The sequence below is a fragment of the Gorilla gorilla genome, chromosome 15 (assembly GCF_029281585.2).
Source record: "Gorilla gorilla gorilla isolate KB3781 chromosome 15, NHGRI_mGorGor1-v2.1_pri, whole genome shotgun sequence".
NCBI lineage: Eukaryota > Metazoa > Chordata > Mammalia > Primates > Hominidae > Gorilla > Gorilla gorilla.
Genome location: NC_073239.2, coordinates 88,611,814 through 88,626,030, shown reverse-complemented (window position 1 = coordinate 88,626,030; position 14,217 = coordinate 88,611,814). Strand labels below are relative to the sequence as shown.

Sequence of the window (14,217 nt, the reverse complement as noted above, 5' to 3'; positions counted from 1 at the left end):
ATAATCTGGGAAGAGAAACATATTTGTTTGTATAATTGAAGTGATAGGACTGGAAGTAGTTGTAAAAATTAAAGGGAGGTCGGGCGTGGTGGCTTACACCTGTAATCTCAGCACTTTGGGAGGCCAGGGCAGGAGGATGGCTTGAGCCCAGGAGTTCAAGGTCACAGTGAACCATGATCAAACCATTGTACTCCAGCCTGGGCCACAGAGAGACCCTGTCTCAAATACAAACACTAAAGGAAAATGGATTTCTCCTGAATAAAAGGAAGGACTTAAAAGAGAAGTTGAAAGATCAAGTGTGCAGCCTCAAGAAGTAGAGAGTTCCCCATCACTGGTGTAACCAAAGACAGGTGGCTGAACATGTGGCGGGACAGTGAAGCGGAGCTTGGAACCTGGGCTGGGAGATGGAATAAATAAACTTTAAAGATCCTTTCCATCTTGATTCTGTGATTCGTGATTCTAAGTTTATTTAAAGACAGCAAGTGTCCACTAAAAAAAAGGTGAAGAGATAGGTTCTTTGCGAAGTGATTCTTAAAGCTGGTTTTTACTTCAAGCTCAGGACACCACCCAATCACCATTGATCAACTACCTTGGAGACAAAATCTGTTTCCTATAACTTGCATTCACTGGTCCCTATTTTGCGTCTTGGGCCACAAAGATCAAGGCCAGTTTGTCTTTTTTTTTTTTTTTTTTCTGAGATGGAGTCTCACTCTGTCGCCTAGGCTGGAGTGCAGTGGCACCATCTCAGCTCACTGCAACCTCTGCCTCCCGTGTTCAAGCAATTCTCTGCCTCAGCCTCCTGAGTAGCTCGGATTACAGTTGCCCACCACTGTGCCCAGCTAATTTTTTTGGTATTTTTTAGTAGAGATGGGGTTTCACCATCTTGGCCAGGCTGGTCTTGAACTCCTGACCTTGTGATCTGCCCGCCTCAGTTTCCGAAAGTGCTGGAATTACAGGTGTGAGCCACCATGCCCGGCCGCCAGTTTGTCTTTCACACCAAGGTTTTTCAAATCCTTAGTGAGCAGTGAGTCCACACCCCTGCTCTCCAACATGCACCAGGTCTTGTCTTTCTTTAAGTAGAATTGCTTGTTGGCAGTGCCTGTCAAGGAAGTCCTCACTCCCACTCCAGCTAGCATTGTTTATATTAAGCTAGGCAGCATTTATGGCACATGTTTTAATAGGCATAGCCTCATTAATTTGAAATGTACCTACATTGGGATGAGTTTATCTTTGTACTAACTAAAAAAAAAAAAAAAAGAGTTTGCTAAGCATATTTATTGTCTTAAGATTACAGAGCAATATTTAAGCTTCTTATGAGAAGTAACTGTTTCAAATACCCTTAAGCTCGTTAAAAAAATTACTAGGTCACTTACAAATCCATCCTACCTTTTCACTAAGACAAGTGACTAAAGGACCACCTCCTGGCAACTTTATTAGTAATTTATTGTTTGCTCTTTGAATTGGCATAAAACTCCCTTCTTAAATGTATTTCACTCCCAGGAACACAGGGTAGGTGAGGGTGGGTGGGCCTATGATGGGGGTGTTGTTTGGGGAAGGAAATGGCTTCCTTGGTTTTGGTGATGGGATTCAGAGGACGTCAACTCAAATGCCTTCTTACCAGGCAAGTTACCTAGATGTGTGCAGTGAGCTGGGAGCACTAAAGGCAATATGGAGTGGGAGCATCAGTGGCAAACTGGAGAAACCATCCCCTCCCAAGCAGTTTATACTTTTGCAAAAGAGTTGGATTTTATTGGCAGATAGCCATTTTGTGATGCTTTTCTTGAACGCTGAATTACAGTCTTGCACAGGAGATATGACTGGGTGAGCTTATTAGAGATTCAGGGGTGCACTACCAAGATCTAATGTATACGGAGTTCGAGCCACTTAAAAGGACTTGGCACTTTGGCTAAGAAAAATGAATCATAGATGCATCAACAGAACACATGATGAGATCTTTGAAGGAATACACTTACATAAAGATAGCGAGTAAGGTACCCAGAGCTTAGGGTATTTTGTCTAGGAGATCATTCAGGTTGAAAATGGGTCATGAGAGATACAAATGGAAGGATAAAATGAGCTGCATGTGTTTAAAGGTGGGGCTGTGCCTGGCAGAGGAGCTGATTAAAAGGCGTAATAAGATGCGCTAATTTAGAGTAAGTAATGGAAGGAACTTTGGGAGACGCCTGTTCACAGGACTGAAGGCAAGTGGGACTAAAAGGGTATAATGAGAGGTGTAATGAGAGAAGGGAAGGTGGAATGCTCTCTTGGGTCTCAGGTGTGATGACTCAGACACACAGAGGCAAGACAGAAGGAGAGAGGTGTCTGATTTGAAAGGGTGGAGGACCGGAAGGGCATAATCTGACAAGGTGCAAGGGAGCACAATGCTGGCAGGCCCAGGAGAGGAGGGGGATCCGCAGAGAGGAGCAATAGAGTGGGCCAGGTACTAGGAATGAAAACCCCAAGGTGATAATTATCTCCTCCGAAAAGACAGCCGTGTCTTGGAGTGTTTGAGCCACAGTTTTTGTAAAGGATACAGAGGAGCCGCAACTCCTTCCTTCTGTCTTTTCTTTGGACAACAGCAGAGAAAACAGGCTACTGTGCAGCATGGGCCCTAAAGTAAAGATTTCTGAACCATGTGGGACAGGGATGAGGGCAGTTGTGAAACGTGCTTTTCTTGTAACTTTGAGGTTTTATAGGATCTTGGAGACTGGGTGAATAGGCTGGGCTGGTGGTGGAAGTCAGTGACTTGAATTTAACATTCTCAGCCTGGAACCAAGTCTCCCCATCTCTGTCCCCCGCCAACCCCACCTCACCCCACATCCCCTGTGGCTACAACACTGCGGTCCTGGCTCTGGGGCTCTGCACCTGCCACCCCAGGCCCTGCTTTCCTCAGCAGCTCTGCCGTCCCAAGTTGTCATCCGCTCTGAGAGCGCCAAGGTCACCCCCTTGCTAACCTGGTACCTAGTCTCATATAATTAATGGTGGTAAAGAAATTCTAGCTCCATCTAGGTAACACATGAATTTAAAATAGTCAAGTTTCATGCACAGGGGGCTCTGAATCACCATTTTAGTAAAAAAGGAAAATAAAGTTCTTTTATCTAACTGAATTTTCGAGTTACAATTTAAGCCTGTTTCCCTCTGCAAGGTAGTCTGTGGACGGTTAACTTGTCAACATAATACTCAGTTATCTGGACATGGTATACCTCATACCTTAGTTTCTATTTCTTTTAATGCTGGTGCCTATGGCTATTCCCGTCAACCCTATTCTTCTAAAGCATAACCTGGGAACTTGTAGAAAATTTAAATATTTTCTACTTAATACCTGCACAATCACTGATCCTGAGGGTGCAGCCACGTGACCTGTGTTTTGACAAACTCTCCAGGTGATTCGGAGGCAAGCTCAAGTTTGAGTCGCTGTTCTAAAGTTTATAGCAAAGGGTTAAAAGCACAGACCAATATTAAGCAAAGTGGATGAGCTCATTCTGACTCTTCCGTCCCTTAAGCAATTCTACTTAAGGAAAGACATGACCTGGTGCTTGTTGGGGAGTAGGGGTGTAGGGGTATAGACTCACTGCTAAGGATTTGAAAACCTCTGCTATTAATACATCAGGACTCTGTTCTGGAAAAACAACATAAAAGCATGAACGTATCAGAGATGTAGGACAAAGGAAGCCACTCGATGTTTATTCAGTGTGTACGATTTGCCAGTCATTGCCTTTACAGGTCTGGTTCTGTTTAATTCTTAAAACATGAGGCTGTAACTACTTTACCAGATGAGGAAACCATGCTCGGAGATTACATAATTTTCCTAAGAACGCAGATGATAAGTAATGGATGGGATTTAAGCCCCAATTGAAGTCAAATGTCTTTTTCTCAAAAGATGATGCCTATGGAAGGGTCATTAGTGACAAAATTCATACATAGAAAAAGTATCCAGCATTACTGTGGCATCTTTATTCTTTTAAAAATCACACAGGACACAGGTCATATTTAACATTACCCAAGTCTTTTTTTTTTTTTTTTTTTTTGAGACAGGGTCTCTGTCGCCTATGCTGGAGTGCAGTAGGGCTCGCCGCAGCCTCGACCTCCCGGGCTCAATCTATCCTCCCACCTCAGGCAGCTGGGACTACAGGCATGTGCCACCATGCTCAGCTAATTTTATTTTTTGCAGAGATGAGGTCTCACTATGTTGCCCAGGCTAGTCTTGAACTCTTGGGCTCAGGTAATCCTCCTGACTTGGCCTCCCAAAATGTTAGGATTACAGGTGTGAGCCCTCACACCCGGCCAGTCTTCACTGGGTTTCTGACCCATGTGTGCCATCTTGCACTTTAATATCCACTTTGTTTATTGTGGGAAAACAGCACCTCATAGTTACTGAAACATTGTACTGTGAGACTGAAATCTGGGTTCAGATCATCATTTTACATTTAACTAGAGGCAAACAGTGTACGTTTGCTGGGCCTGTTTTCTTTGCCCTTGGACTATCGTTCTTATCCCCACCTAAAGAGTTAGTAACCTAACCCAGCTTATCACCGGCACCAGATCTGGAGCGCAAGCAACTGGCCTTCCCAGTCAGCTCATGGATGAAGATCTTCCATCAATGCAGGCCCAACAGCACCTTCTCCCAGGGGCTCCCAACCCACGTGCCAAGCCCTACAGAAATAACGTATAAGCCCTCCGAACCATGTAGGAATCATGGTCTAAACAGACCTTTTTAGCTTGTTAATTGGAATATTTTGTGGCATCCATTCTTATGCTAGCCCAAGAACTCTGGAATCTGTAGAACTGTTGAACCAAATAAAAGGAAGAAACTCTACTGTCAGCACTCAATTAGCTGCGCCGCTGGAGAGGAACAGTGACGTGGTAGATTAAAAAAAAATTGGTTCGGTTTGACTTTGGAATGCACTGATTTTTTTTTCAGTAGATTAACTTTTCTAATTATATTTTGCACAGCCTAATATTAACAGGCATTTGTATTCCCTGGGCACACAACATCTGACATTGAGAGCTGGGAGATGCAGCCCAAAAATGTGCTGGTCTCAGAGAATAACAATGTTATGAAAAATCCATGCGTGGATAATGAAGGGGAAGCTAATTATGAAGTGCTCTGCAAATATTAAATCATAAGCAGAGAAGGCAAAATAGTAATTCTCTATCGACATGTGGACAGAGTAAAAAAGTTTATTAACATTCTGAGAAGGACAGAAATTTTCAAGAATCATCATTAGTGTTAACAAAGCTTGATGAAAAAATTCGGATGCAAGGAGGGTCAATGAGTTATTGGGTGGTCTTTCAAATAAGCAAACCTCAAGCAATAATACCAAAGTGTTTTAAAAGAGCGTTTAAAATGAATTTTATTCTTTGAATTTTACAAGTAGTCTTTAGAGGCTTCAAACAAGAACTCTGTTGCAAAACTCTAATAAATAGCTTGCCCCAAGTCCCCAAACAAAATGTAAAACAAAATGAGAACTAAACTCAGAAGGATAAGCAAGACTTCAGAATGCTTGGATGTTAGCAATATTTCTCATTTACAAAGAGATATCAGGCAATGTACAATCTCCTTCATACAAGTCAAAGAGAGAAAGAGACAGACAATTGAAATCTTTACAAAGCACTCCGAAATCTTCCTATTTCCATGACAGAAATGTCACCAGAAAAAAAAAAAAATTCCATGGAGAAATCACAATCATGAATGAAACTGTAGCATAAAAATCTGGTAGTGAATGTAGCGGGGAGAAGAGAGGAAAATCCATCCTGTTTCTTTCAGGGATGGAGAGAGGAAGGAATTGAGATTACTTGGGTGAGGGAACTTCCAATCAGATGCCGCTAGAGTGCTGAATGTTCCCTTAGACCAGAGTTGCCACTGAAAGGGCAGAGGGGTCGGTTTAGTGACAGTTATGAAGGCAACAAACAAAGGGGTCTCCTCAGGTCAGTCAACACTGGCCAGCCCCATGTCTCTGTGCTCTACAGCAGCCTTGGAAGAGTGACCCAGGGGCCCAAAGCAGCCTGCATCACAAGACAGGAAAAATAGCACATCAATAATTTCTGCAGCGGAATCCTTTGGATGGCCATGAAAGGATGCAGAAAATGCCGTGCTGAAATTTCACACTGGGACATGCAGATTTCAAAAGCCCATTCTACTATCACAGTCATTGTTCCTAACAAGCAATGATTAAAATTCACAATTAAACATTCACTGTTAGCTTCTCCTAGTTACAAATACTGGTGAAGTCTTGCTCTGGAGAGAAAGATTAATTTAGAGATATGGTCATTTTCAGCAAGCTAAAAAAACCAATTGTGCCACATTTTTATCTTTAAAAATCTTTAAAATGTATACTTTTGACCAAAATGCATTCAAAATGCAGACAGATAAGGTTTTAGTTTGGGGGAATTCTGAAATCAATTAATGTTTGGAGCCAGGAAGCTGTAAGAGAGATTGATTCCAATTTAGTGGGGCTCAATTAAGCCAAACAAAAAAAGAGTCTTGCAGCACAAGTGGGACCATCTTCCTGGGGAAAGGGAGAAGCAGGAAATGACCTCACAATGCAGGACAGAGAAGGGGTGTGGCCTGCAGGCACTGTCAGAGCTGCTCTGGTTTACAGACTTGCTGTTAAATATTTAACTCCGGTCCTGCTGATCTCTGGAGGACAGGTACAGACAGCACTAGCTCATGCACGAGTCATTCAAGGGAGGTAGGCATTTTCTCAAAGCAACTCCCTCTCCAGGCATTTTAGGGAAGAAGGTAAGGAAATATCCCTCTCTACTCCCCAAACAAGTTATAAAAACATTCTTTTTCTAGGAATAATGACATTTGTTAGAATAACAAGGGAAAGCTTGGGTTACCTGAAGTCGATAAGAAAGCTGATGGGAATAGAGGCGGATGGGCCAGGGGGCGCCCTGGTCCAAGGCCCAGTTTCTTCTTAAATACATAACAGATAAAGATATTGTGCAAAAAAATAAAGACATTCACATTTTAGCAGTTAAACTTTTATTTTACTGTTTAAAATTTTTATTTACTTTTTTTTTGTTTTTCTTTTCTACAAAAGGCAGGTGATGATTGTTGATCTGCAACTATTGTGTTGTGCACTCCCCGAAAGGGGGCAGAGTAGGAAGCCGGGGAAGGTGCTCTGAGGATGCTTTCTATGGAGGGAGTAAGGGCTGCAGGACACTCGCTGGAGGGAGTGTCTGGGCCCTTCTCCTGTCCTCCTCAGCCTTCCCTAGCTCATGTCTATGGTGTTGAAGACCCATTCTGTGAACTTCTTCAGCTTGTCCGAGGCGTTCTGGGACTCCTCCTGTAGCCTCAGGTTGTCCTCTCGCAGGTGCTGCACCTCCGCCTGAAGGTGAGCTTTATCTTCTTTTTCCTGGGAGGCAGAGTGAAGTAGAAAAGCTAAGAGGTGTTGGCCCCACCTTGCCCAGCTCTTCTGAGTAGTAGCTATGGACCCGTTTTGATCTTTTGTCCATTTCTATTCTTCGTTCCTCCAAACACCTGTCTAAACGGACTGGTATCAGGTGCTAAGACTCTCTAAGCTCAGGGAGCAGGGCTTCTAGAGAGATTCAACCCTGCAGGATTAGCTGTAAGTAATCCTGGAATGTAAGTACATTAATGCGTATTTTAACATCCTTGTTAGTCAGGATTGTCTTAAATTTTAGACAATTGTGTTGGTGGCTGATGTCTTGATACATAGTCAAGGCCACCCAAAAAACAAAACATTCAGTTCTTTTGGTGCAAAAGCCCCAATAACACCGACTGCATGGGGGTCTGGGCTACTGACACATTACACAAGGAGTGGGGAGGCCGGGAGAGGACCCAGATGGTGCTGGCTGAGGTTCACAGCCTTTCACAAATTATTGAACAGTTTTTCTGTACACCGGACGCCGAACGCCTCCTCGTGCTGTGTGTTCCAGTGGCAACTGAGATCCCTGCAGCCCCAAACACGTGCAGGCACCGGGAAGACACCCACGACTTATTTTACCACGCTACTTAAAAAGGGCTCTCATGGTTCAAGGGCAGTTTGTACAGACTGGACAATTTGCTTTGAGAATACATGTTTACCTTCTTCAAATCTTCCCGAAGCATCTTCAGCATACCTTCCAGCTGGTCCACTTTAGAAGCCAGAGTGGGAGAGGAGTCTTTACTGCTGGGAACAAGAAACAAAAGACCATGTTGGCAGGGGCCTCCATGGCTGGGTTTTTTTTTTTTTTTTTTTACTCTGAGGAGGCTGTATTTATAAAATGGTTTTCAATGTCAAATTACTCAGTATGGCGACCCAATGAGTATTTTTACTTTAAAAAAGAAAATGGTAGTCTTAAAAAAAGGTAATAAAAGCTTGAACTGCAGCCAATCAATAGCTTCCTTTGTTAAAGATGCTGCATCCTCATGACTAAAGAATGAAGCACAATAGTGAAAATGGTCTCTTTGGCAGCACAAGAGGTACTTTCTGGCAGATATAATTGTCAAACAGTAAAATGATTCCCAGGGAGGCTCTGGGATCTCTCTAGTGGGCTTTGACAGAGGAGTTACTCCCCTGTGTGTGGGAAGGAAGCTGGGGAGCTGATGTGATAGGCAGGTCGTCTCTGGTCCCAAGTGTGTGGTCTTAGCTACTCATGCAATTGCAGCTAAGGTATCATGCCTACATCTTAAACCACTGGTCTAAGTATCTTGTTAGCCTAGGCTTAATGTCTTAAATTCTGTCCCAGTCTGATCAAAAAACCATTTTCTTCTCATTTTCTCATGTTTTCTTTTGTTTATGGCATGCTAATCATGCCGTGCTAGTGGAGTACCAAAAGAAGTGTGAGCTGGGGTACGGCAGGCCAGCCAGCGAGCTAGACAGACGGCATGGCTGGGCACGCTCTCACCCCGAGGGTCCTATGGCTGAGGAACTGACAACTTTTCTTGCCACACTCTCCTCTACCTGAGTTCAAGCTGCCAAATTTTCCTGATTCCTAGCCAAGCTATACATCCTCAGGGGCACACCACAGAGAACCCAAAGTCTTCCATCGGGAAAACATGCAAAGCCTCTTCCCAGCACCAATGGGAAAGAGCTAAGTGACTCCGAATTTTCTAGGTCACGGAGTAAAAGGTATTCTTTACTTTAAAAACAAAGGTTCAAGTTACAATTCCTGACCTCAAATGAACTGTGTTGATGTCTTCTGCTAATCCTAAGTCTACAAGAGGCCCCAGAAGGCAAAACCCACCGTGGTGTAGAGTGTGGCAAGGCTGTGGGCTGATGGAGTGACCATGACCTCCAATCTCTAAGGCAGGAAGGCCAATGAAAAGCTGACAGTGAATGGGTTTCAGAAGGGACATGGTCAGCTGCAGTCCATAACTGCATAGTATGGTATGGCAGGCTGGTCCGATTTTGGGTGGGCTGAAGGCCACGGATGTGGTAGAAAAGGGGCGGTGCTGGACAGACACAACAAGGCTGGGGCCGGGCAGCAGTGGTATCCTTCGCAAAGCCACTGCAGCTCATCAGGACTGCAGCAACGCTCAGGAGCATTCTGTCTATTCACCTCCATTTCCATTTGTTCAGTCCACGCTGACCCAAGAAAAGAGCCTGTCATCACCCTCATCTGCTGATTTTTTAATAATCCTTTCACAGGAAAACAGTCTTGGCTCACTCACACTTCTCTTTGTTGGAGGCTCCTTCCTAACGAGGCACATTTGGGGCTTGCTTCTGGGATATGTATTTTTAAAGTTCTCAGCAGTCAGCCTGATTGCTGCTCTCCTCAACCCAGCAGTGCCAGAGGTAAGTGCGGCCTCTCTCCTATACTCATAACAAATGATCCCCTATTCTTGTGCCTTCTCGTTGAGAGCACTTCCTTGCAGACTACAGAGAAGTCCTCAATGGCAAGCCCCAGTTTATCTGTGCCATTTACTTCAATTGCCTTTCCTGTTATTGTCCGTTTCTGACCAAGTTTTACAGATACCTGGAGTTTTAATCACCCTTGAAAGGTTTTTTCCTTTTTCTTAAGACAGAGTTTCGCTGTGTCGCCCAGGCTGGAGTACAGTGGTGCGATCTCGGCTCACTGCAACCTCCGCCTCCTGGGTTCAAGTGATTCTCATGCATTGGCTTCCCGAGTAGCTAGGACTACAGGTGTGCACCACCATGCCCAGATAATTTTTTGTATTTTTAGTAGAGACAGGGTTTCAGCATGTTGCCCTGGCTGGTTTCAAACTCCTGAGCTCAGGCAATCTGCCTGCCTTGGCCTCCCAAAGTGCTGAAATTACAGGCATGAGCCACCACTCCCAGCCTCAAAGGGTTTTAAGGGAAGAGATTTCAAATGAATGAAATTATTCTGCAACAAGAAGTGCTTACTAAATGTTCCATACCTGACTGATGGGATGCTTTAACATACAAAATTTAGCACACATAAATCTAGCAACCTCACCATTTTGAAACTAAGGGGAAAACAGAAAAGTCGGTCTCTGCATAAATAGAAGTTGTAAAGTCCCTGCTCCTGACTGAGAAGCCCTTAGGACCTCAGTTATTGCCTACTTTTCACCTTCATACCATCTTAACCATCCTGGTGATTTAGCTTTCCAACACACAGACGTGAAGCAGCACACTGGGAGCCACTAGGACTCAGCAAGCGCATGTATAAGCATGACCATCAGCGACACTGAGGAAGAGACTGAAAACCCAGACTGCAGGACTACAAAGCACAGAACACAGGGATACTTAGAGCAAATGGTCTCTCCTACCTGCCCCAACTGGCCCTGAGGGCATAAATGTATTATGACATTAAATAATAATGAATATTCATCATTATGGCCGTATAAGTCATCAAGAATAGTTTAATTATGTCTACAGTATTCAGTTACAAAGCGTTCTGACTAAAATGTAAAGTGTCTAGCCCTGCAGTGATGAGCTTCACTCAGCTACTCCGTGTGGCTTCCATCTCTTCTCCCCACAGATGCAGTCACTGGCAGGTGTGACACAAGGTGCAGAGTGCTGCCCTCGCACTGGGACCAACCTGCTGTAAGGCTTCATCTGGGCCAGAGCCTGGTCCTCCAGCTGATCACTGTTGGATGCAGCACTCAAGGGGCGATGGTTTTCATCACTAGCAGCAAAAAACGAGGCTCTCTGGACTGGAAAGGAGAGAAGAAACCATTTAGTATTTTGGAACCACATCCCTGGCCCTATCTATCAAAGTCAACAAGTGGTCTAGTTGGCAGTCATGTCTAGTATTTCCAGCGCAGGATGCACTGGAAATCTTATTTCCCAACCCTCACAGGGAAAAATATGACTGTTTTAGCTATAAGAGGATTGTAGCCATGCAATTTCCCTTTAAGAAACATTCGTGAGTCAATTTCTAGTCCCCCCTCTTCCCTGCTCATCACTGTAGCATTCTATGAAATGTTTCTCTGGAAACAGTCCTTGTGCCAAATTTCCAGACCAAGGCTTTCTACTCAGCAATGAAATAAATGCGTTCGAGAGCTAGCATTATGCTTAAAACTTCTTGAAGTATGTTTTCCACCACAAGATTCCTGGACACTCTGGTTGGCTTTAACATAAATCCATACCACCTGTATTCCAAAACATACCAAGTTAAAATTTAAGCCAAGAAAACTAAATCAAATTTAAAATAATCTCCCATTAGAAACCAAAACTTCTACCATTTGTATATGAAGGAGATTAACCAACAAATTGAAAAATCAAGTTAGAACTGGGAATTTCCATCTGCTAAATAAACAGCATGGAGGTAAAAGGATTCGCTGCTGACCATTCCATGGTTGCCCGACGTACAGATTCTGTGGCCTAGTACATTTCTCCCCAAAATTAAAACTTGACTAAATAGCAATTTTCAATTCTCCTAATTAAGAGCAACAACAACAACAAAAACAGAAAAAAAATCACCTGCTATAATTTTGTAAAGAATAAAAATTTTAGAAAGATCTTTAAACTTAGAAAAAAGTCAGTCTTCATTCAAAAAACAAAAAAAAAACCAAAAACCCCAGCTGACAATCTTATGTCAACACACACATACTGCACTACTTTTTGTGTTTTCATTACAGCAGGCAAGATCAGCACCAGTCTGAGGACCTGCATTTAAGAACCGCCAGCCTAAAGCGAGCACACGGCCAGCAGGCTGGCAAGGAGACAATGCAGACAGACAACGCGCTACCGCGCACGGAGACGAGGGAGAACGGCAAAGGGGGCGCCCCACATTTGTGAGGATAGGCGCGTGGCCAAGCAGGGCAGGCACTGTGACATTCAGCAACAATGTCTTGCGATGTGATGAAAGATCCTCTCTGGATACGTGTTCTTTTTAGTCAAGGGACAGCTGGGATTCCTCTACCTATTGTCCTTCCCATACACGGAGGAGGTGAGGCATTCATGTTATGAATCCTGTGGAGGAAACACCAGGTGGCATCTGATTACATAAAACATGTGCCTAAGTGTCCAGCTTAGGGTCTGGTCCCTACTGAATGCTCAGTAACTGGTAGCTCATCTGGTGAGGCACATATGTTGTGAGTGTGTCCAGAGAAGTAGAGTGGATGGAGACTGCTCACTCCGCTGCAGGATCCTGGGCTGTCTTGTGTGGATTCAGTGGACTCACCCTCATAGGCTTTGGCAGCATCTACCAGGTTGGACCAATCCAAGTCTGCAGCAGTGTCAGGCAGGGGCATCAGGCCAGGGTCGGGCATAGGCTGCCTGCGGGTCTCCTGGATGTCAGTGAGGGAGCTGTCTGAGGCCGAGAACTCTCCTGCAGGAAGGGAGGAGGAATGAGATGCTTCTTGTGCCTGTGGAAGAGCCACTCAAAACTTACCTCTTTCCTGTTACCACAATAGATTGTAAGCCATTTGTGACCGTTACCAATGTCCAGGTTAGCAGGCTGTTAGTGGCTATTCTAAAGCTGACTTGAAATAGGAATCGGCTTCCTCTAGTCTGCCTTCATTTTTTCACAACCTCCCATCATCTCCCTTCCAGCAGTGAGTCATGGCAAAGTTAGTTTTGCACGGAGGCACTAAGTCTGCTTTTGTGAGAGCTGTCTGTCCACAGCAGGGCCTAGGCAGCACTAGCATCTACTTTCCTGCACAGAGTCAAGGGATTTGGGCCAGGAAGAAGAGGCCTACTTCAACAGGGAGCTGGATTTTGGAGCCAGACCAGGGATGTTTCTTCCTATTAGAGGGGACAATAGGGCTTATTTTTTTATTTTTTGAGACATAGTCTCACTCTGTAGCCCAGGCTGGAGTGCAGTGGCACAATCTCGGTTCATTGCAACCTCTGCCTCCAGGGTTCAAGCAATTCTCCTGCTTCAGCCTACCAAGTAGCTAGGACTAAAGGTATGTACCACCATGCCCGGCTAATTTTTGTATTTTTAGTAGAGACGGGGTTTCACTATGTTGGCCAGGCTGGTCTTGAACTCCTGACCTCGTAATCCGCCTGCCTCAGCCTCCCAAAGTGCTAGGATTACAGGCGTGAGCCACCACGCCCAGTTTAATAGGGTTTATTTTTATCTGGCCCGGGAGTGGTAAGGGACAGAAGGCCCATGCCTGCCCTCTCTGCTGTTCAGGGGCAGCCCACTGGGTTCCCATAGTCAAAGGTGTCCAAGGGGGTGTGAGGGGCAAATCAAGGGATGTGAGTGTTCTGGGTTACTCAGACAGAGCTAAGACAGGAAGGTGATTTTAGGGGTGGAACTGGCATTATTCTTCCCTAGGATGCAGTCATCACACGAGCTATTCTTTGGACCAATTTTGGGTTGCAGCAGTCTAACATCCCAAGCTCTTCCTAAGGGGACATTTTGTTGAATACAAATATTAAACCATTGTAACAACAAACTGACATATTAACAACTAAGATCTGCTTAGCCTGGGGCAGGGAGGACTGGGCAGAGTGAGCCACCCTGAACACTGAAGGCAGCTCCTATTGCTCAGGTTCATGCAGGCAGATAACAGGAAGGGCGGGCTACTGGGGTCCAGGGGAAACGACGCTCACGACATAGAAATGCCCTCAGTAGGCAGAAGCTGGGTGGAAGCGAGGGCAGAGCACACCACTCCACGAGAAGGAGCACCCTTGGAAGGTGACTGCGACACTCAGGTCCATGCAAACACACAGCTAAAGCTAAATGCTCAGCTAGAATATTTAAGTGACTCCAGAAAGACCTGTTTACCAGGAGTTAAAGAGTTTCATGTATTATGACAGCCCGGTAAGCCAGTGTATTAAGTGCTTTGTTTTCCCTTTCAAATTACAAAAAGAACTTCTCTGAAGTACA

General features: G+C 44.6%; 1 protein-coding gene and 1 long non-coding RNA gene across 38 annotated transcripts in view; one reads left to right on the top strand and one right to left on the bottom strand.

The window, feature by feature from the left end:
- The first annotated feature begins 6,623 nt into the window (after positions 1 to 6,623).
- On the top strand, positions 6,624 to 10,767 carry LOC129526799 (uncharacterized). Its single transcript, XR_008671553.2, has 3 exons — positions 6,624 to 6,742; positions 9,600 to 9,746; positions 10,537 to 10,767. It is a non-coding gene; the product is annotated as an uncharacterized lncRNA (long non-coding RNA).
- Positions 6,972 to 14,217, bottom strand: part of SIPA1L1 (signal induced proliferation associated 1 like 1) — a 415,163-nt gene continuing 407,917 nt past the window's right edge. For 26 of the 37 annotated variants that reach the window (XM_063697940.1, XM_055362226.2, XM_055362236.2 and 23 more), the window contains 4 exons: positions 12,562 to 12,708; positions 10,975 to 11,089; positions 8,054 to 8,138; positions 6,972 to 7,361 (listed from right to left, as the gene is read on the bottom strand). In XM_063697940.1, the coding sequence (XP_063554010.1) occupies positions 7,218 to 7,361; positions 8,054 to 8,138; positions 10,975 to 11,089; positions 12,562 to 12,708 (491 nt within the window). In that variant the 3' untranslated portion in view covers positions 6,972 to 7,217. The remainder of the gene's footprint in view (positions 7,362 to 8,053; positions 8,139 to 10,974; positions 11,090 to 12,561; positions 12,709 to 14,217) is intronic. The other 11 variants (XM_055362244.2, XM_055362246.2, XM_055362249.2 and 8 more) reach the window with 1 other exon arrangement.